This window comes from Selaginella moellendorffii, unplaced genomic scaffold, assembly GCF_000143415.4.
Source record: "Selaginella moellendorffii unplaced genomic scaffold, v1.0 SELMOscaffold_72, whole genome shotgun sequence".
In the NCBI taxonomy this organism is placed as follows: domain Eukaryota; kingdom Viridiplantae; phylum Streptophyta; class Lycopodiopsida; order Selaginellales; family Selaginellaceae; genus Selaginella; species Selaginella moellendorffii.
In genome coordinates, this window is record NW_003314333.1 from 695,728 (window position 1) to 717,871 (window position 22,144).

At 42.8% G+C, this 22,144-nt stretch overlaps 2 protein-coding genes across 2 annotated transcripts; both read right to left on the reverse strand.

Annotated features, from left to right (window-relative positions):
• Nucleotides 1-15,264: 15,264 nt before the first annotated feature.
• LOC112340908 (germin-like protein subfamily 1 member 18) lies at nt 15,265-15,918 on the reverse strand. The gene has a single exon (XM_024660091.1). The coding sequence runs from the start codon at nt 15,916-15,918 to the stop codon at nt 15,265-15,267; it is 654 nt and encodes a 217-aa protein (XP_024515859.1).
• Nucleotides 15,919-17,923: 2,005 nt separating this feature from the next.
• LOC9639843 (chitinase 6) lies at nt 17,924-18,783 on the reverse strand. Its single transcript, XM_002986208.2, has 3 exons — nt 18,525-18,783; nt 18,344-18,461; nt 17,924-18,290 (listed from the first exon to the last, which is right to left on the reverse strand). The coding sequence occupies exons 1-3, from the start codon at nt 18,781-18,783 to the stop codon at nt 17,987-17,989; spliced, it is 681 nt and encodes a 226-aa protein (XP_002986254.2). The 3' UTR covers nt 17,924-17,986.
• Nucleotides 18,784-22,144: the final 3,361 nt, after the last annotated feature.

Below are 22,144 nucleotides of genomic sequence, written 5' to 3' on the forward strand. Positions count from 1 at the left end.
TTTGATATTAAATATAAACTCATGAATTTGGACTTTTTGAAAGGTCACTCAGTTTAGTACTATTCAAACCTAAGAACATTTAACTTCAAATATCCCAAAATCCTTAATTGATTAAAAATGAGCTTATTGCGGTTCGATTAAATTCGAATGGTCATTTAATTTGTGCTTGTTTATGTTTTTATATTTTATACCTAGGACATTACCTTTATGTTGGACAAGTATATGATTCGATGATATGAATTTAGTGTTTGGGTCTTGTGAATGTAAGTTAAAGAGTGATTATTAGTTGCTTTACAACTATTGATTGCTTGTAGACTTCATAGAAGATTTTGAATACTTATTTCGCTCAATGATGATTTAGCAATAATAGACTTGTTTTACTAGATAATGTTATGGAGGATTGTGTTGTTAAACTTACATGATTTTTCCATGTTAGCATATCGACTCTACCTCTATCAATATCATTTAGTTGAGTTTAGTCTGTGGTGTTAGATTATATTGAGTCTTGGATGTGGTGAATCATTCCTTGATGATGTATTATCTATAATTGAGTTTTATTAAAGGTTTAGTCTCAGATACTAACTAATGTATTTTCTACTTTGGTTAGTTTAGTTGCTAAAGAGCTTTGAGTGGTGATTCACTCTTTCTTTCTTCTAGCTTTGTTCTAGTGTTGATAGAATGGAAGTGATGCTTTGTTATTGACATTATTGACATTGAGATTGGAGTGGAATGAGATATCTCCCTATAAAATTAATATTGAGTTTCATTAGTCTTGATGTAAATAGTATTGATGATTTAGTTGTAGCTTGTGTTATTGACATTTGTGCAATTGCTAGTTAGCAATTATATTGCCATTCAAATAAGTTGAGTAGCAAGTTGAGTTAGTTGTGTTTTAGATAAGATTTTTTAGTAGGAGTTGAGCTTTGAGCTTTTCCTTGAAAAGTGATTCAATCATCAACTATGTTAACTTCACGAGAGGAAAAGTTGGTGATTAATATTGAAGATATTGGTTCTTTATTGGATTTGAGTTAAGATATATCGATCATTAATAATTTCTTTTACACTTATTATAAAGTGAGTTATGTCTTATTATACATAGATGGATTCATGAAGAATCTATTTGGTAGTCATTCGTTAAACATAGCTTTATAGTGCTTGGTTTTTAGACTACTTTTGCATTATGAAGTTTAACTTATGAATGTGTTGAGAAGGATATTATGGGTTGTACCATGATTTCTTTTTTAGTATTGAAGATAGTTCATATGAAATTCGTGATTATTGTTAAACAAGATTTAGATATAAGCTTCTTCAAGTTTTTGGTTCTTTGAGTCTTATACTTATTATTCTATTTGTTAAAAATTGTTGGGGAAGGTATTTTGGCTTATTAACTTCGATGTTGAAGTTAGTATTTGCATTTAGCAATCAATAGTGACTATCATCTAGGATAATTTATTATCATTGTGAAAGGTTTTACTTGATTATTATTGATATAGATTACTTTGCCATACTTCAAGATGGTGGATTCTTTTTTTGATGGTGATTATATATATCTCTATTGATAGGATGATTAATGGTCTTTTATAATAATTAGTTGTTCTCTTTAATAACTTTTGGCTTTCCATAATACCATATATTTTTTGTAATTTTCTTTGGATTGATCTCTTCGGTTTGAGACATTGCTAGTATATTGTTGACACTTGTTTAAACAATTTGAGTTCCTTCATATTATTAACTAGGATTTACTCAAATTGGCTAGTATGATAATTGGCATAAAGACTATGTTTGTTAGTCTTACAACATTCATTTTTTTCTATTAATTGTTACTATATTTGGTTTTTATAGATTAGAAGTTATTTATTTTGGTTGCTACATTTGTGAGTATTTTGCTTTTTATCAATGATATTTTGTGTTCTTTTAGTTGTCTTTCATAAGTTTTTTAGCATGTTATTTGCAATTTTTGATAGTTATGTTTTATCGTTGAGTTTTCTTGATGATACACTGGTAATTAAATTTTTTTGGATGGTGAATCCTATGTTTTCCAATTATGATGATCTTGGTAATAATGATTTATTGAATGATAACTTACTTAGAATACTTTTATGTTCTAATTTAAGATCTATTCACTGATAATTAAGTTTCTAAGATATCATTGTCTCTAACTTTGATATTTTCCATCTCTTGATCTTTCTATTTAAGCCAGTATAGTGTAAGCAATTAATTTTTCCATTCTACTTTAGACACCTCCGACTACTTGGAGAAGTCTCATTCACAACATCCATAAGTCAAATTCAAGACTTGGGGTCTGCTAGCCCCAAGAATGGCATCCATGCCACTCCACCTTTGCATTTGGTCTAAGTGTTCCACGTGTCCGATCCCATAACCAACACCCCAAGGTACCATTGACATACCAACCCGTTACGCTAAGACAATTCACCTTAGTCACACCGGTGGTTCAACACCACCTACATCGCAGTCTCATCTCTCAAAGATTGGGGCATCCATCCATGAGTGACTATCCTAGATCCACTCCTTAGTATCCTTAAGATGCCCACAAACATGGGGAATAACCTTCCCCAATATCCCTTTTATAATCCCCACCAAGTCCTTTTTCTATCCATAGCCGTGTTTGCTAACACTACCACTGGGACAAGGTTTACAGGCTTAACCACTAAGTCCCACTATCCTCTGGGACTTCCTCACCACATGACCGTATCTTTGGTCATTACACCAAAGGACCACTCTTTTTTCTTTCTATTGTCTAGGACTTTGGGACAACATTTTGGAACACTGTAGCCTTATGCTAGCCTCCTAGGTACTCTCCCCACCTTCTGCCTTTGGGTACTCTAGCCATGGGCTTAGAGCGAGGTTTCATTGAGCCACGCCGGGTATCAAAGTAGGTAGTGCCACTTATGCTTGAAGTGAAAGCATCGACCATTCGATTTCCCGAGGGAACTAGAGTCGGCTCTTGAACACTTCATTAAGCTACCCCGCTTGTCAGTTCGTATTCACTCTAACCTTTGACTTCCTAGTGGTTATTTTATTACCCAATAAATGGGTATAGCCTTCCTAAGCCAAACTGGCTCCACTAGTGTCTAACCCCCACACTCTCCCTACTATACTTTTGGAACCCCCTATAGTACAGCTCCTGCCCCCCCCCCCCTGGGGGGACGATCGCTTTGGGCTTTCACCCAACAGCCTATATTAGTATTCGGACTCTGACTCGAACTCGGTCTCAGACTTGGTCTCGGTCTCGGCCTTGGACTCGAACTCGGTCTCAGTCTTGGCTTTAGTCTCTATTCCATCTCAAACTCCATCTCGGGTCTATCTCGGACTCCATCTCGGGTCCATCTCAGACTCTATCTTAGGTCCATCTTGAACTTCATTTTGGGTCCATCTCGGACTCCATCTTAAACCTTATCTCGGACTCCTTCTCGAACTCTATCTTGGACTCCATCTCGGACACTTCCACGTGTTATGTGTTGGTCCTCTTGTGTCCCTTTTCTAGAGACTCATTTATTGCTCACTTCATGCTTGTTCCTCGAGCACTTCATTGGGAGTTCCACTCCCGCTCTCGACCTTTCAAGTTGAAGTTTTTAGTCCAAACATGTTATGCTCATTTGACTTTCACTTTAACCACTACCATATAACACCCTTTCAACTCCACTTTGGGGCTTAGGGATTTGTGTCTCATATATAGGTAAATTGGCTTTAAAACTTCATATGCATGGTGAAATCTTTAGTCATGGGGTAGCTACTATAGATTAGTCACATCACCTGCCTTTCCGTCAATGTTCCTTATTTCATTTAAAGGGTGTGACTATGTAAACAACTCTAACTATTTATTTATAGTAGTTTATCAAAACATGACCAATGGGTTTGGTTTGTGTGCTCATGAAGGTTGAGGCCTTTAGCTTCTCTCTCTATATCACCTGCAGACAGGGGTATATCATCTTTTATAAGCTGGGTGACACTGGGTGGCTAACTCCATTGATAATTTCATTGTCAATGATGGCTAAAAAGTGTCTATGTTGTAGCACATTTGTGTTAGACATAGAGGTTACCCTAACTCATTTAAGTTGGTGCATTTCTTACAAAGTATGAACACCATAAACTTTTTCTAGAGTTGTTTCTTTGGTAGTGTTCTAGACTAGAGTATGCATCGATGAGGATGTCGATCTTCCCTAAGAGGGAAGAGTGTCACAAATATGATTGCAGGTATCTAAAATTACTTATTAGTGAATCCTTTCAGATATTATTTCTTTACTGCCATGACGGCAGGAGGTCGATATTGGTAGACCCTTTATCAATCTCCACCCAAGTTAGTTGAGAAACTAGTTATTATATATATACTTATGTTGAATAAACATAAGGTAAAAACTCCCTATGTGTTTCTTGCTGAGCGTACTCAGCCCAGCATGAGAAACTTATATGCTGGCTTGCACTTGCTAATGTTGAAAACCCTTGTGATATTGAGCTTGGTCCTTCAATATTCATTAGGTGATACCTTATTATGTCCAAGACAATCTCGCTATCATGTCCCTTGTGTTGATCATGTTCGATTCTATTAGTTATTTATAAAAGTGTCTAGATTTGCTAATTTGGCATATCTATGGAATGTAGAGATTGCCTTGAACACAATGGTGTTGGTCCCATGTCCAAATTCACAATCTAACATTATTTCATATTTAATAAGTTTTAAACTTGTCATAAAGGTGTAAGCGACTAATTTTTCCATTCTACTTTAGTCACTTAACCACACCTCCGACCACTTGGAGGAGTCTCATTCACAACCTCCATAAGCCCAACTCAGGACTTGGGGCTTGCTAGCCCCGAGAATGGCATCCATGCCACTCAACCTTAGCACTTGGTCCCAGTGCTCCATGTGTCCGATCCCATGATCGACACCCCAAGGTACCACCGACATATCGGCCCGTTACGCTAAGGCCATGCCCATTTACCTTGGTCACACTGGTGGTCCAACACCACCTACATTCCAATCCCGTCTCTCAAAGACTGGGTCATCCATCCATGAATGATCATCCCATATCCACTCCTTAACATCCTTAGGATGCCTACAGACATGGGGAATAGCCTTTCCCAATATCTCTGTTCCGGTCCCCACCAAGTCCCTTTCTGTCCTTGGCTGTGTTCGCCAACACTGCCACTGGATCGAGGCCCACCAGCCCGACCACTAAGTCCCACTATCCTCTAGGACTTCCTCACTATGGGACTGTGTCCTTGGTCACTACCCCAGAGGACTGCTCCTCTTCCTTTCCACAGTCTGGGCCTTTGGGACAACATTTCGGAACACCGTGGCCTTACGTGAGCCACCTGGGTACTCTCCTCGCCTTCTGCCCTTGGGTGCTCTAGCCATGGGCTTAGAGCGGGTTCCGTTGAGCCACACCAGGTATCCAAGTAGGTAGTGCCACCCACACTTGGACTGGGAGCATCGGCCAGTCGATCTCCCGGGGGAACTAGAGCCGGCTCTTGAACACTTCACCAAGCTACCCCGCTTGTCGGTCTGTGTTCACTCTAGTCTTGGACTTCCCAGTGGGCAGCTCATCACCCAACACTAGGTTCGGCCTTCCTGGACCAAACTGGCCTTTCCTGGCCAAACTGGCTCCACTGCAGTCCTCCCCCTTACTATACTTTTGGAGCTCACCAAACCCCCTAGGGTCTGGGAGACGAACGCTTTGGGCTTTCACCCTCTCAGGCTCCGGACTCGGACTCGGACTCGGACTCGGACTCGGACTCGGATTCGGACTCGGACTCGGGCTCGGTCTCGGTCTCGATCTCAGTCCCGATCTCGGTCTCGGTCTCGGTCTCGGTCCCGGTCTCGGTCCCGGTCTCGGTCTCGACTTCGGACTCCATCTCGGACTCCATCTCGGGTCCATCTCGGGTCCATCTCGGACTCCATCTCGGACTCCATCTCGGGTCCATCTCGGACTCCATCTCGGACTCCATTTCGGGTCCATCTCGGGTCCACCTTGGACTCCATCTCGGACTCCATCTCGGACTCCATCTCGGGTCCATCTCGGACTCCATCTCGGATTCCATTTCGGGTCCATTTCGGGTCCACCTCGGACTCCATCTCGGACTCCATCTCGGGTCCATCTCGGACTCCACTTTGGACTCCAACTCGGGTCCATCTCGGGTCCACCTCGGACTCCACTTCGGACTCCATCTCGGACTCCATCTCGGGTCCATCTCGGACTCCACTTCGGACTCCAACTCGGGTCCATCTCGGACTCCACTTCAGACTCCAACTCGGGTCCATCTCGGACACTCCCACATGTCATGTGTTGGTCCTTTTGGGTCCCTTTTTGGAGCCTCGCCTTTTGCTCGCTTCGTGCTCATTCCTCGAGCACTTCGTTGGGAGTTCCACTCCCGCTCTTGACTTTTCATGTCGGAGCTTTTGGTCCAAACGTGTTATGCTCGTTTGGCTCTCGCTTCGGCCACTACCATGTGGCGTCCTTCCGGCTCCACTTTGGGGCCTAGGGATTTTGTGTCTCACAACTCCACCACCCATAGACGAAGTTCGATGTCCTCATCGAACAGTAAACCCTTTCATAAAATAACACCCACACGTGTTACCATTTCCATCCTTGGCACCTAGCCAATCTTTGTCTATGGTTTGACACCAAAGGCTCACCATGCCTTGTTCATCCTTTAAGGAGCGTAGTCTCTCCAACTTAGAAACTGATTGGACCACATGTAATGGTTCTCTCCTTTTATTGGTTTAGTTCTCGCTAAACCTCTTAGAGACCCTTCTCTAAGTCAATCCCACTACTCCTTCTCGAATAGTCTCAATTTCCATCGGTATAACCTTTGCACTTTGGAACTTTGAATTTTGACTTCTTGGAGTCAATTTCCTAGGTGTCTCCGACACCTTGCCTTGCACCTTTTGTGCAACTCCACTTCCCATCCTAGGAAGTTCTCTACTCGAGGGCACCATCATCCTCTTTTCTATTTCGTGCTAAAGTTCTAGTTATCATACTTTGTGCTAAGGCTGTTCATGGCCCTATCATTTGGCTACCTTACCGCTCCCTCCCTTGGAGCTTCCACTTTCGCCAAATCGGAGCATTTCAGAATCCCTCCTTGGAAACACACTTCCTTTCCCGCAACTTGTTAGCGTCCAACACAATAGTGTTCCTCGCCTAACTTTGTCACTTGGATTCCTTCCAAGGGATTCCACGGCCCTATCTTGGCCACTCATCTTTTGCTCCTATCCGTTGATTGTTGCACCAAGCAACATCGAATCTCTACCTCCCTCCTTGAGGTATTGTTTCGGTTCCATAGCAAAGACTCTTCTTTGCCAAGTCCGGAGGATGTTCACCCCTAGTACGTCTCTTTAGCATCTTCTGCTATGGGCTCTATCTACGGCCCAACTTCGTGACCCTCCCATGGGTCTTTTATAGAGACTACTTTCCTCGGACTCACTATGCCATCGCACGGACATAGTTTATTTCCCTTAGGTGCTCTTCCCACTTGGTTATCACGACCAAGCCACACCACCTTAAACAATTCAATTTCAACATTTTGAACCAGGAACTTCATTCCTTAGCCAACCAAGGACCTTGTCCTTATCTGGCCATAAGATCACCTAGTGATCTCACCTTGGCACCTTAACAGAGTTGCCAAGAGGTACTTGGTTTTCTAGACCTCCAAGTTGTTGACTATAACCCTGGGGGCATCCCCCACACTTGGCGGTGCACCCAAGCTAGCCCTTACGGCCAAGGGTTCATAGCAACTGAGATTAGGTGTCCCCATCTCACTCACCACGACCTTGGTGCCACTTGCACCAAAGTGTTCAAGTTAGATATGCTGAGCTTTCACACTAAGCAATCTAACTGTGCATCACGACTCCGAGGCATCCCTCGCTTGGCGGTGTGCCCAAACCAATCTCCCCACTGAGAGTCCATGACCACCGAAATATGAGTGTCCTCATATTCCAAACCATCACCACGCCCTAGTGATTTGGGACTCGAACCCAAGCACTAGAGGGTTGGGACTCGAACCCAACCTCCGTATATGCATCTACGGATGGCATCACACAAGATGCCTGGCGTGACTCCCCACGCCGGTGCACCAACTTATACTCAAAGCGCGCTATAGATCATAGCTTAGGAACCTAGTTCCTCCACATTGCCAAGTCCTCTCACTTGACAAGTCTGTGATCATGCATGGACTCCTCCATGCTCGGCCCCATGGCCCACCCTTTTTGAAGTTATCACCTTCAACTAGGGTATTGGTTCCCCCGACATGCCAATCTCGCTTGGCAAGTCCTCCGACCACTGTAACATGGTTCCTGCATAAGCGTGAAAGTCCTTGACCATCGACTTTCGTTCAAAGCCTTCTCTTTGAACACTTGGGAACTACTTCCCTAACCTTGATAGCCTTGCCTCATGGCAAGCTTCAAGACCACGCTTCTGCTGCGCCACTCTGATTTCGCGCGTTCCATGAACCATTTACACTTGGCCTTTCTAGGTACTAAGCTACCTAGAATCGTCTTTGGGAACCTTGAAGGAACTCTGTCCCTTAGCTTGCTAAGGCCTCCCTTTTAGCAAGCCTTCCAAATGCCACATAGTCTAACATGGACAATTCCATATTTTAGACTCTCCATGGCATCACGGTTGCTAGCGGCAACACCCTCGAGCCCCCACTTGATTCTCCACTTCCAGCTGGCATAACCAACCTTGGTTATGCCCTTTGATTCCTACGGTTCGGTTCTATCCCCTTACTTCTTGCTTTTTGGCTTCACACCTTTCCTTTGGTCATTCTCCTCCAGACCAGGAGGATAGCTTCGCACTTTCTATCATGCTTTAGCAAGTATTCTTAGGGATGAACCTACCCAATAGCCTAGGGAGTGGTTCTTCAATCCGGGTATGCTCACCTTATAATCCCACACACTGGGATTACATTGTTGCTTATGGGCCTTTACATGCCCATCACTAGCCTTGCCAAAATTCCATTTTTGGTTTTGTCCAACTCGGGTAGACAGTCCTCTCCTGTCTCCGCAACCTTGGACATTTGGATAGCACCTTCTATCCATCATTCGCTAGGGACTTAGTCCCTTGGGCTTTATCCATTGCCCTCGCGACATCAAACACCAGCTTCTGGTGTTCTAGAGTGTTCGGGTGTCCCAATGATGGCTTTCTTGACAATGAGTATTTCCTTTTATGACATTGACTTACTATATCGCAACACAAGCAACTTATCCCCCGTAAAGGTATATCCAACTTCCCTATGCTATTAAGAAGTCTTGGGTAGCTACCATCTACCCGTTTAACCAGTTATTTTGCACCTCTTGCTTAGTTGCCTCATAGTTGTCAAGTCCTACAACTCATTGCTTGGTGCTTTCACACCTCTATCATTATCTGGGTCACCACACTCCAACTGCATGCTTTGCGGCTTAGGCTATGCTATTCCCATTTCCATTGGGATTCCTTTAGCAAGGGGTTCTCATGAACCCACCAACATAGCCTCAAGGTATCACACCTTGGCACATTTGGTGTCTCCACACCATCGGCTCCACGAGCCTACCTCTATGACATTTCCCCTTCGTGTCTAAGTCTTTGCCAAGACCAACACTGCTCTTTCTCATGCCAACCATCCGTTAGCACTGCACCATAGAGGTCACACACAAATTTATGTCAAAGTTGTTTTCTTCTGGGAACACCTTTCCCATAACTTTAGCATGGCATATTTTGCCATCGATGAGATACCCTCTGTTCTCATCCTTGGATCCTATGATCCCCCCCCATCCTTTGTGGGGTACAACACACCTCAGTCCAAATGCTTCTATCAGTCCTTTTAGGACCATCCGTTGACTCTACTTGAGTCATCCAGCAATTTTGGACTTGGTTAATCCACAGACCCGTAAGGTCCCACTTGTGAGGCACAAACTCACTGGAATACACTTCTTGCATTCCTGTCCTACTCAAAAGGACTATTTTCACAAGTGTTACTCTGACACTTGATTTTGTTCTCTGGGGGCAACCTTTGCCCCTTAGGACTACTTGTCCATGTGATGAGAACACCAACTCATCCACTTAATACACCCCCAACTCCTGGGGTTATTCCAGCATTTATTAGAGGTTGCCCCGGCTACCTTTTCAAGGACTTGAGTCCTCTTCCGTATTTGACCTCCCACGGTCATTACTTCTGGTCTCACATTCATGAGCACCAACCTCAACTATATGAGGAAAATCTTGTGACTCCTTTATTGCTTTGGAGTCTTTATCTTTCCCGTGATCCCAACTGTAGTTGTTTACCACAACTACATTAGCCAGTTTGCTAAGTCAAACGCTCATCTGGATCACATCCTCAACTCTTTGAGGAAAACCATATACTGTTCCCAAGATCCCAAAGTCGTTCCATTATTGGCCCTTTTCTATCCACCACCTCGTTTACAAGTTCACACATGAACTGTAATGGAGAGCTATGTCTTCCCGACTTGCTACTCCTCAAGGATAGGCCCACTCCTCGGACCTTCCGATGCCAACACTAGTGGTGATATACTTGAGCACCAATAAAAGTCGGACTAAGGAACAGCTCCGATACCAAGTTGTAAGTGACTAATTTTTCCATTCTACTTTAGTCACTTAACCACACCTCCGACCACTTGGAGGAGTCTCATTCACAACCTCCATAAGCCCAACTCAGGACTTGGGGCTTGCTAGCCCCGAGAATGGCATCCATGCCACTCAACCTTAGCACTTAGTCCCAGTGCTCCACGTGTCCGATCCCATGATCGACACCCCAAGGTACCACCAACATATCGGCCCGTTACGCTAAGGCCATGCCCATTTACCTCGGTCACACTGGTGGTCCAACACCACCTACATTCCAATCCCGTCTCTCAAAGACTGGGTCATCCATCCATGAGTGATCATCCTAGATCCACTCCTTAACATCCTTAGGATGCCTACAGACATGGGGAATAGCCTTCCCCAATATCTCTGTTCCGGTCCCCACCAAGTCCCTTTCTGTCCTTGGCTGTGTTCGCCAACACTGCCACTGGATCGAGGCCCACCAGCCCGACCACTAAGTCCCACTATCCTCTAGGACTTCCTCACTATGGGACTGTGTCCTTGGTCACTACCCCAGAGGACTGCTCCTCTTCCTTTCCACAGTCTGGGCCTTTGGGACAACATTTCGGAACACTGTGGCCTTACGCGAGCCACCTGGGTACTCTCCTCGCCTTCTGCCCTTGGGTGCTCTAGCTATGGGCTTAGAGCGGGTTCTGTTGAGCCACACCAGGTATCCAAGTAGGTAGTGCCACCCACACTTGGACTGGGAGCATCGGCCAGTCGATCTCCCGGGGGAACTAGAGCCGGCTCTTGAACACTTCACCAAGCTACCCCGCTTGTCGGTCCGTGTTCACTCTAGTCTTGGACTTCCCAGTGGGCAGCTCATCACCCAACACTGGGTCCGGCCTTCCTGGGCCAAACTGGCCTTTCCTGGCCAAACTGGCCTTTCCTGGCCAAACTGGCTCCACTGTAGTCCTCCCCCTTACTATACTTTTGGAGCTCACCAAACCCCCCAGGGTCTGGGAGACGAACGCTTTGGGCTTTCACCCTCTCAGGCTTCGGACTCGGACTCGGACTCGGACTCGGACTCGGACTCGGACTCGGATTCGGACTTGGACTCGGGCTCGGGCTCGGTCTCGGCCTCGGCCTCGGTCTCGGTCTCGGTCCCGATCTTGGTCTCGGTCTCGGTCTCGGTCCCGGTCTCGGTCCCGGTCTCGGTCTCGACTTCGGACTCCATCTCGGACTCCATCTCGGGTCCATCTCGGACTCCACTTCGGACTCCAACTCGGGTCCATCTCGGGTCCACCTCGGACTCCACTTTGGACTCCATCTCGGACTCCATCTCGGGTCCATCTCGGACTCCACTTCGGACTCCAACTCGGGTCCATCTCGGACTCCACTTCGGACTCCAACTCGGTCCATCTCGGACACTCCCACATGTCATGTGTTGGTCCTTTTGGGTCCCTTTTTGGAGCCTTGCCTTTTGCTCGCTTCGTGCTCATTCCTCGAGCACTTCGTTGGGAGTTCCACTCCCGCTCTTGACTTTTCACGTCGGAGCTTGTGGTCCAAACGTGTTACGCTCGTTTGGCTCTCGCTTCGGCCACTACCATGTGGCGTCCTTCCGGCTCCACTTTGGGGCCTAGGGATTTTGTGTCTCACAAAAGGCTAATTCCTAGGATTAAAGGTGAAAGCCGAAAGCTTGTGTTCCTCAAGGGTGGGGGGGGTAGGGTTCTAAATATATAGTAGGGATAGTGGGTAGGTTGGGTATGGCCGACACACCTGAGGCATAGTCAAACTCCTATTTGTATGTTTATCCTTATTCTCCATCCGTTTGGGTCTAAGCTTAAATTCCACACCATGCTAGCTAGTGGAGTATCCATATCCTTGCATTAAGCCACCAGTATACTAAAATTATGCTAAACTCCATTTGGCTCCGTTTTGCATACTGGTCATGGCATTAGGATGCTAGAAACTCTGGGATTGTTCCAAGTCACTTTGTGCTCATATCCCTTCACTCATTGGGCTGAACACTTGGGAGTTGTTCCATGCTCCAGCTCCTTCACTCCTTAACTACAAGCTTGGGAGTTTGGCTTTGTTCCTTCGTTCAATGGCTAAAGGCTTTAAAACTCAAGTTCTACTCCACTGTCTTTATATATGTGGCATGTGGCATATGGCATGTTACATATGGCATATGGAGGGTTTAGATTCTACTTCATAATTATTCTATGGTAAATTACATTAGGATAAAGGGTGAAAACCACATGCACTACAGGATGCTCCAGAATTATGATACATAATTAAATTGCTTAGTATGAAAGTTTGGCATATCTAATTTAAACACTCTCATGCAAATGGCATTAAGGATGTGGTGAATAAGATAGAGACACTCAATCTCTATTGCTATGGACCCTTGGCCAGAAGGGTTAGCTTAGGTGCATTGCCAAATATAAGGGATGCCTCTAGAATTATGGTTAACAACTTAAAGGTCTGGCAAACTTAATGCCTATTGGTAAACACGTAAGGTATCAATGTGAGATCATTAAGTAATCCTATAGCTAAAGAAAAACAAACTCCTTATTAGGTCAAAGAATAAAGTTTTTAGTTTAGAGTGTTGATTTGAACTATTAGTAATAGTGTGACTTGGTCAAAGTGACTAAATGGGAAAGACACATAGGTGAAATGAATTATGATATTACAATGGTATTATAAATTTAATAAATTAGTCTTTAAGGAAATACCTATAGAAAAGTCACAAGGTTGCGCTATAGATAAAGCCTCTAGTAGAAAATGATAAAGATATTTATTAAGGATAAACACCCTCTACATTTGGCAAAACAAAGCCTTTACTATGGAACCAAAAAAATACCTTAAGGATGGAGGTAATGATCCTATATTACTTAATGTAATAATCAAAGGATAAGAGCAAAAGAGTAATGACCAAGAATGGGTTATAAAAATTATTGGAAGGAATCCAAATGATAAATTATTTGAGGAACACCCATATAGTGGATACTAATGGATTGTGAGAAAAGAAATATATTATTAAGGATGGATTTTTTCAAATGCTTTAATGTGGTGAAGATGAAAGTTCTAAGAGATGGAACAACAAAGTAGCTAAATAACATAGATAGCCGTAACACAAATTATGGATGAATGAAAATTAATACCTATAGTGGCACAAAATAAAAGAGAGGATGATGGTGCCCTTAAGTAAAGGATTTCCTAGGATATGAAAGTAGAGTTTGGGCAATATGTGTAATACAAGGTGTTGGAGATACTGAGAAAATTGACTTATGAAATCAATATCAAAGTTCCAAAGTATGATAGTTATATTAATAGAGGTTGAGACTACTTCGGAATGAATAGTAAAATTGAGATAGAGAAGGTGTTTCTAACGGGTTTAGTGAAAGCTAAACAAAAGGAAGAAGAGAACCACCACAAGTGATCTTATAAATCTCTAAGATGAAGAAACCATACTCCTTAGAGGATGGGAAAGGCATGGTGAGCCTTTGGTGGCAAACCTTTGATAAATATTAGCTTAGTGTCAAAGATGAAAATGGTAATCCATAATGGGGTTACTTTATAAAAAGATTTATTGTTCAATGAGGATATTAAACTTCATCTATGGGTGGTGGAGTTGTAAGACACAAATCCTTAAGTCCCAAAGTAGAGTTGAAACTATATTATATGGTAGTGATCGAAATGGAAGTTTAACAAGTGTAACACATTAAGACCAAAAGCTCTGACTTGGGAAGTTAAGAATAGGAGTGGAACTCCAAATGAAGTGCTTGAAGAATAAGTAAGAAGCAATTGATGAATGAGTCTTTAGAAAAGGACACAAAAAGGACTAACATATGGTAAGTGTCGTGACACATGGTAAGTGTCATAACACTTGGAAGTGTCAAAACCAAGTCTAAGATAAAATTCGAAATAGAGTCCGATATAGAGTTTGAGATAAAGTTTGAGAAGGAGTTTGAGATGAAATCTAAGATGGAGTCCAAGAAGGAATACAAGATGGAGACCAAGACCGGGTCTAATATCAAGGCTAAAATTGAGACTAAGACAAAAATTAAATCCAAATCCAAATCTAAATCTAATTACTAATACAAGTCAAAAGGTGAAAGCCCAAAGTGATCATCCCCCAAGGGGAGGGCGGGGTCTTGAAAGATTCTAAAAGTATAGTAAAGAGAATGTAGGGGTTGGACTCTAGTGGAACCAATTTGGCCAAGAAAGGCTAGTGTAATCTAGGAAGGTTATACCCACATGATGGGTGATAATATAACTATTAAAGAGTCCAAAGTTAGAGTGAACACAGACAGACAAGTAAAGTAACTTAGTGAAGTGTTTAAAAGTTAACTCTAACTCCCCTAAGAGATCTAATGGTCAATTCTCCTAATCCAAGTGTAAGTGGCATTATGTACTTGGATACCTGGTATAGCTCATTAGACTTTGTTTTAGCCACTTGGCTAGGGCACCCAAAAGCATAAGGTGAGGGGAGTACTTATGGAGGCTCATTGTAATATATATGATCATAGAATGAGATTTAAATATACTATCACTGTGGATCCTTAGAACTTTAAAGAATAAATAAGGATTAAATAGCTACTAAAGGCTCTTTTATTAAACAATTAACCATTTTCTAGTTAGTTTAAGGGGAGAGATATAAAGTGTTCAATAAACTAAGAAAAAATTTATTAGGTATTATTGAAATTTATATACAAGAACAAACTAACTAAGTTTGGTTGATGAGGTCCCTGAGCTGCTGAATGAGCTTGGGATTGATCTGGAATGCCCTCTCGATGACAGCGTCATAAATGGGAGGATTTGATGCAAACACGGCTTTGGCTACCTGGGTGACACTAGGATTCTGGGAGTTGAATCCCGCAAGAGCAACAGCCGGTGTCTTCCCAACGTTGAGCTGGAAGTGAATGAGACCACGCGGAAACACAAAGAGATCCCCTGGATGCAAAGTTTGAGCGAAGAGTGTATTGTTGGTGGTGCTCACGAATCCAACATAGAGAGTTCCTTGCTGGAGGAAGAGGAGCTCGGTTCCTCGGGGGTGGACATGAGGGGGATTGACACCATATGGAGCATAATCAATCCTTGCAAAAGAGACTCCAAGAGTGTTGATTCCCGGGAATACGCCAACATTTGCATTGGTGACTATGGATCCGAGCTTGTTGTTGGTGTTCCCGGGGTTCCTGAGTCCCTGGAACATGAAATCACTGGCTAGAGTTGCTGCAGCAGGCTTGCAAGTGAATCCATTGACGATGGTGCTGCTGTTTCCGTTGCAGACACAGAAATCCTGGAGGGCATCTTCATCTGATCCATGGACGAAAGCAATGGCACAAATGGCAACTAGACAAATGGCTAACTTGTAAGACATGTTGTATCTTCACATAGATTTTGTGTTGTGATGCTACTTAATTGATGAAGAATTGAGTGAGGAGAAATGTGGAGGTCGCTGGAGTTTATATAGTACTCCAAATCTGACTTGGTCATTTTACTGGAACAGAGAACACGTTAACCAGACTTGATCAGATGTTACATTCTATTTATCTTCCGAGGAAAGAACCAAGAAGAAGTGGACCAAGAACTGTTCCTTGAAAACGTTGTAAGGATTGATTTGGGAGGGCCATTCATACAAACGCTGTCCATTTGACAGCTGTGAGGCTCAACAAGCTGAACCACAAGTCACAGCCGTGAGAGTTTTTGATTCGTCCTAAATAGGGAAATGGTAGCGCCATGTGTCACTCAAGGACTTTCCGCCGGCTCGGATCAGGTGAGTGATCAAGCCTCTATTGTTTCTGTGATCTTTTTCCTGCAGGAGTGTTGCGATGTTCCCCAGGAATTATAAAAGGAGGCCTGAGCTTAGCTTGTGACTCACTGTGTGGATTTTGCTCTGTTTTGATTCTGATCAATGGTGCCTGCAAAGTGGGAAGAAAAAGAAGAACAGTGTCCAGCATACACGCTCACGAAAAAGATAAGGACGAGAGCGGAAAATAATCCAACGTCTCCTCTCGAGACTGGGATGAGGACTAAACTCGAATTGATCAATCCATTTTCTTAGCACGATATTCGGCTGCACAGGTGGAAAAATCTGTACTGTGCTGCATCGTTTCTTCTGGCGAGTCGAGTGTCCCATGGCCAAATGCGCTGGTGGCGGTTTAAGCTCAGCGTGCCTTTCAGCGATGATCTCAGAACCTGGTTATTCGAGCTTGATGTATATGGGAAGAGCACCATGGGACATCAGATAGCTGGGTTAACTGGGAAAAGTACTCGCTTGAAGGTCAAATAATTAGAGTCTATTGTCAGCGATTTGTAAGCTTCTTGCAGAAGACCACAGTAAGTGGACGGCTGGAATGCCCGATCTTCTGCTGTGGAAGGAGCAGCTGGCCGAAGTCAAGGGTCCAGGGGTCGCTTGTCCGAGCAATAGGTGGCCTGGTTTCTTATTCTCTCGGACGCTAATTTTCCAGTGGAACTTTGCAAGGTCTCACATGTGGTGTCACTTGTGGACATTAACTTCTTTAGATTGAATCTTTTTCTATACTTCGGCGAGACGCACGCGCAGAGGTATTTAGAACACTTCTTTGACTTGTATGTGAATTCTTTCCTTCAGGCTTTGAATTTCTGAGGTCAAGACATGACAACGAGAAGCTTCTACAGAAGGCCCTTTTGCAACACCAACCAAGAATCGAACCACGTCCGCTTCAAGCTCCTGGTTTGCATGAGTTACCTTTCCAAGATGCTTTTAGACAGGGAGAGTGATAGAGACGAGAAGAAGTTGCAAACCCGCGGCAGAGCAGATACCAGGCTTACATTTATGACTTCAATTCCATCATAACAGGCTGCGTCCAGTCTCCGGACAGTGATCAAGAACAGCCCGACCAGGAAGTATTTAGCGTGCTCAGCGAGTGCGCCAGAGAGAGCAGTAGCCACCAGCAACTCGGCACAGGTTTACTTTATGGGCCATGACTTCCACACTTCTCGGTCGTGCATCCGGGCCTTGAACTCGCCAACGGTCGAGCCTTCGGGAAACTCAAGAACCTGCTCTCGACCATTTCCAGCTCCGAGTCGATGCAGTGCGCAGGCATCGCCACTGCGTCGTTCAAACAAAGCCATCAACCAGCAAGCACAATCCAAGAAAGGAATGGGAGCTCTAAACCTCCCTCTCGTAAATGTACGAGTCCATGAACAACTGCTGCTCCTCGAGATGTTCTTCTGGCGGCATGACTATAGGAGGTTATGAATGTTTAGGTTAGTTTAACTTTCAATACTATAATTAATGGCTGTTATAACTAAACACAAGACCTATGGCTGCTAAGTTTATGAGAACTTGGATCAATTACGCTGGTTTTATACCAAAGTCGTTAGTGCCACCCGTGAACATATTGACTTGCCATGAACTCCCTAAGAAGTTTCTTACTTATTTCGAAATATTATGGATTTTTAGCTTAAGCACAACCAAGGTTTTCACCTGGTGAAACACCCAACTGTGAGCAGAAGTCCCTGTAATAATTGATACGGTTTTGTGCTGGTTGTGTCTCACTGCCCCTGCCACACTCTACCGCTCCATTGATGGCTCGAATTGTAGCTCCAAATCCTTGATTCTGTGTTATTGCGGTGTGGCAATTCGAGTTTTGCATCCAAAACCACACTGATGCCCTCCATGCAAGTAAGCCATTCTGAGCAACTTGGTCTGGGTTCTGGAGAAGGTTCATATTGAAAGCCCTTCCCGCGGCATCATAGTTGTAATTCCTGCAGATGAAATTTTGGATTTGTACTGCATACGTTTTTCATTTCTAACTTACCAAGTGAGCTGCAGAGGACCTCTTCCATAATAAGCCATATCGCCTGCCGGACATGAAACTCCACCTCTAGTGTCACAATAGACGTTGTTTTGGTTGATCTCTCGAATGAATTGCAGTGCTACAATCAAGTAGAAAAACTTCAAGACATTAGTGAGAAATGGATTTTGCTATGTAAAATTACTTCCAGTCTCCTGCTTCACATTTGCAAAGTACGCAGCCAGTTCCCTCCTTTGAACATCAAGACTCCCTGTGCTTCCAAAAGCAGGAAAGCCATTTGCTGCAGCAATGAAATCACTATAGGTGTAGAAAGGATTGGCAACATTGGATGGGAAGAACTGCCTAAACACAGACTCGGTTATGATGCTAGATGGGTTTGCTAGTGTGGGGGAGGGAGATCCAATGCAAAGTATAAAAGATATGATGATTGCTGCAAAAGCCATGGCTGCTAAAGTTTATGAGAACTTGAATGAATTTGGGTTGGTTTTATACTCTTGAAGCCACCCGTGAACATATTGACTAAAATGCCGTGTTGATGGAAACTTCCTAAGATGGAAGGTGTCTTTTATTGACTTTTCAAAATACTTTTGATTGAGGTTATGATCTTCTGTTTAAAGGTATAATATCTAGTTTCACAATACATTTTTATATCTAGAAATAAAATACCAATTTATACAGTTATCAATCTTAGTAAATAGAAATTAAATTTATTTTAATTAGAAAATTTTTAAAATGGAATTTTTTGCATGATTTTTAGCTAGAATACCCTGGGACATTCAAAGATATTTATTCATCTACTGGTTGCTAGTTATTTAGATTAATATTATATTTATAGTTTATAAATATATTATGATATCTTTATATTTACTAAGAAAGTATATCATCACTATTGGCAATGACATAAATTGAAATTTAAACTCAAGACCTACTATACACATAAAAGGGATTATTATGAATCTATACTAAAATTAAGTTTCTAGATTAAGTCATGAATTTATACTAAAATTATATTTCTATATTAGCTAGAGGTTGGATCAAAGCCTTTATATAAATAGAGTTTTGATAATTTTGTATTAGAGTGTTTAACATAAGTTTAACTTTTCTTTTCCATTTTTTATTATTTTATTAATAGTTTAATCATCTCCCTTCCTCTCAATAGCAATTTTTTAACAGTTTAAACATTTTGAAATCAATGATTTTCTCAAATTTGTTTTTTCAGCTCTAGTTAAATCAGAATACTCTATAGAAGTCATACCAAGCATTAAGAGCAATCCAATACTATACTTAATTTGCAGCTCTACTAAATTATCAACACCAATTGATTTAAAACCAAAATTTGGTATGCCAAAAAAGTTTGATGCACATGGTCCAAATTTCATAACTTCCTTAGCCAAGTCAGATTTCGAAGTGCCATGCAACTTGATTGATATTCCATAACATAAAATCATTTTTTATTTTCTATTATTTTAATATTTTAATAGTATTTTCATTTTTTTGATATAAAATTATTCAAATAGTTCATTGTGAAGTATAATATATTAAATCCAAATTTAAAACTCTCACTGTGAGTGCATGAAATATGGAAAGGGAATACAGAAAATGTGTACAACAATTAGCCCAAAAACCCTAGCTTATATACAGGAGCGAATAGTCTGGATAGAAACCAATCTGATGGCTACTAAAATCCCACTATGCTAATATTAATATACGGCATCGTAGCCATATACTTAGACCTCATATCATCCCCTCCTCTTAGAATAATGGAAGACCATCAGGGTTCTCTCATAGATGGGCTGGGATCTGGAGGAACGTCAGGAGGAGGCATTAGCAGGTCTGTAGGTGGTATCAGTTGTTCTTGATCCTTTTGTATGAAGCATTTCAACTGTTGCATATGTATAATTTCTGGAGGATCGGCCTGCTGGATGTCATGCCGAACCTCATAAACTTGTGGTTCAACTTGCCACAACACCCGATATGGTCTTTTCCACTGAGCAAGGAGCCCCTTACATAAACCACGTACCATAAGATGGGGAAAATAAACTAACACTAAGTCATCCACTTTGTACTCCACAGGTGAATGATGATGGGAGTTGTAGCGCCATTGTTGTCCCACTTGTATGCAGTTTAAATGTTCAATAGACTCTACTTAGACAAGTGGAAGAATGCTCATCAAATACTGATTCCACGACCTAACATTAGTAATTAGTGGCAATTGCAAAGGTAAACCCAGCTCTGTTAATAATATTGGATCATGACCATATAGGAGTTTATATAGTGAAGCACTAATAAAGCTCTGCACCCCTGTGACATATGCATACCGAAGAGACGGCAAATAACCATCCCAATATGGGGAACAACCTTCTCCAATATCCCTTTTTTAGTCCTCACTAAGTCCCTTTTTGTTCATGGCCATGTTTACCAACACTGCCATTGAGTCAAGGCCTACAGGCCCAAACACTAAGTCCCACTGTTCTTTAGAACTTCCTCAACATGTGGCTATATCCTTAGTCACTACACCAGAGGACTTCTCCTCTTTCTTTCCATAGTTTGAGACTTCGGGATAACATTTCGAAACACCGTAGCCTTACGCGAACTTACTCTCCCCACCTTCCACCTTTGGGTGCTCTAGCCATGGGGCTAGAGCGAGATTTTGTTGAGCCATGCCAAGTATCCAAGTAACCCACGCTTGGACTGGGATCATCGACCATTTGATCTCCCAGGGGAGCTAGTTCCAGCTCTTGAACACTTCACCAAGCTACCCCGCTTGTCTGTTTGTATTCACTTTAACTTTGAACTCTTCAATAGAGATATCATCACCCAAGACATGGGCATAGCCTTCTTAGGTCACATTGGCCTTTCCTAACTAAATTGGCTCCACTAGGGCTTAACCCCCACACTCTCCCTACTATACTTTTAGAACCCCCTGCAGCCCCCCTTTGGAGGACGATTGCTTTGGGCTTTCACCCAACAGCCTGTATTAGTATTTGGACTTAGAGTCGGGCTGGGACTCAGACTCAAACTCGAATGCAGACTTGGACTCGGTCTCAGACTCGGACTCGGTCTCGGTCTCAAACTCCATCTTGGGTCCATCCCAGACTCCATCTCAGACCCATCCCAGACTCCATTTTGGACTCCATCTTGAATCCATTCTGGACTCCATCTTGAGTCCATCTTGGACTCCATCTCGGGTCCATTTTAGACTCCATTTTGGACTCTATCTCGGGTCCATCTTGGGTCCACCTTGGACTCCTTCTCGGACTCTATTTCAAACTCCTTCTTGGACACTTTCATGTATCATGTGTTGGTCCTCTTGTGTCCCTTTTCTAGAGACTTACTTATTGTTCGCTTCATACTTGTTCCTCAAGCACTTTGTTGGGAGTTCCACTCCCACTCTTGACCTTTCAAGTCGGAGCTTTTAGTCCAAACATATTATGCTTGTTTAGCTTTTGCTTTGGCCACCACTATGTGGTGCCCTTTTGGCTCCACTTTGGGGCTTAGGGATTTGTATTTCACAACTCCACCACCTATAGACGAAGTTTAATGTCCTCATCAAAAGATAAACTATTTTATAAAGTAATATTAACATGTATTACCCTTTCCATCCTTGGCACCTAGCCTAATGGTTTGACACCGAAGGCTCACCATGCCTTGTCCATCCTCTAAAGAGCATAAGCTTTCCAACTTAAAAGACTCATTTGACCATTTGTGGTGGTTCTCTCTTTGTATTGGTTTAGTTCTCATTAAACCTGTTAGAGATACCTTTTCTATCTCAATTTCACTACTCATTCTTGAGTAATTTTAGTT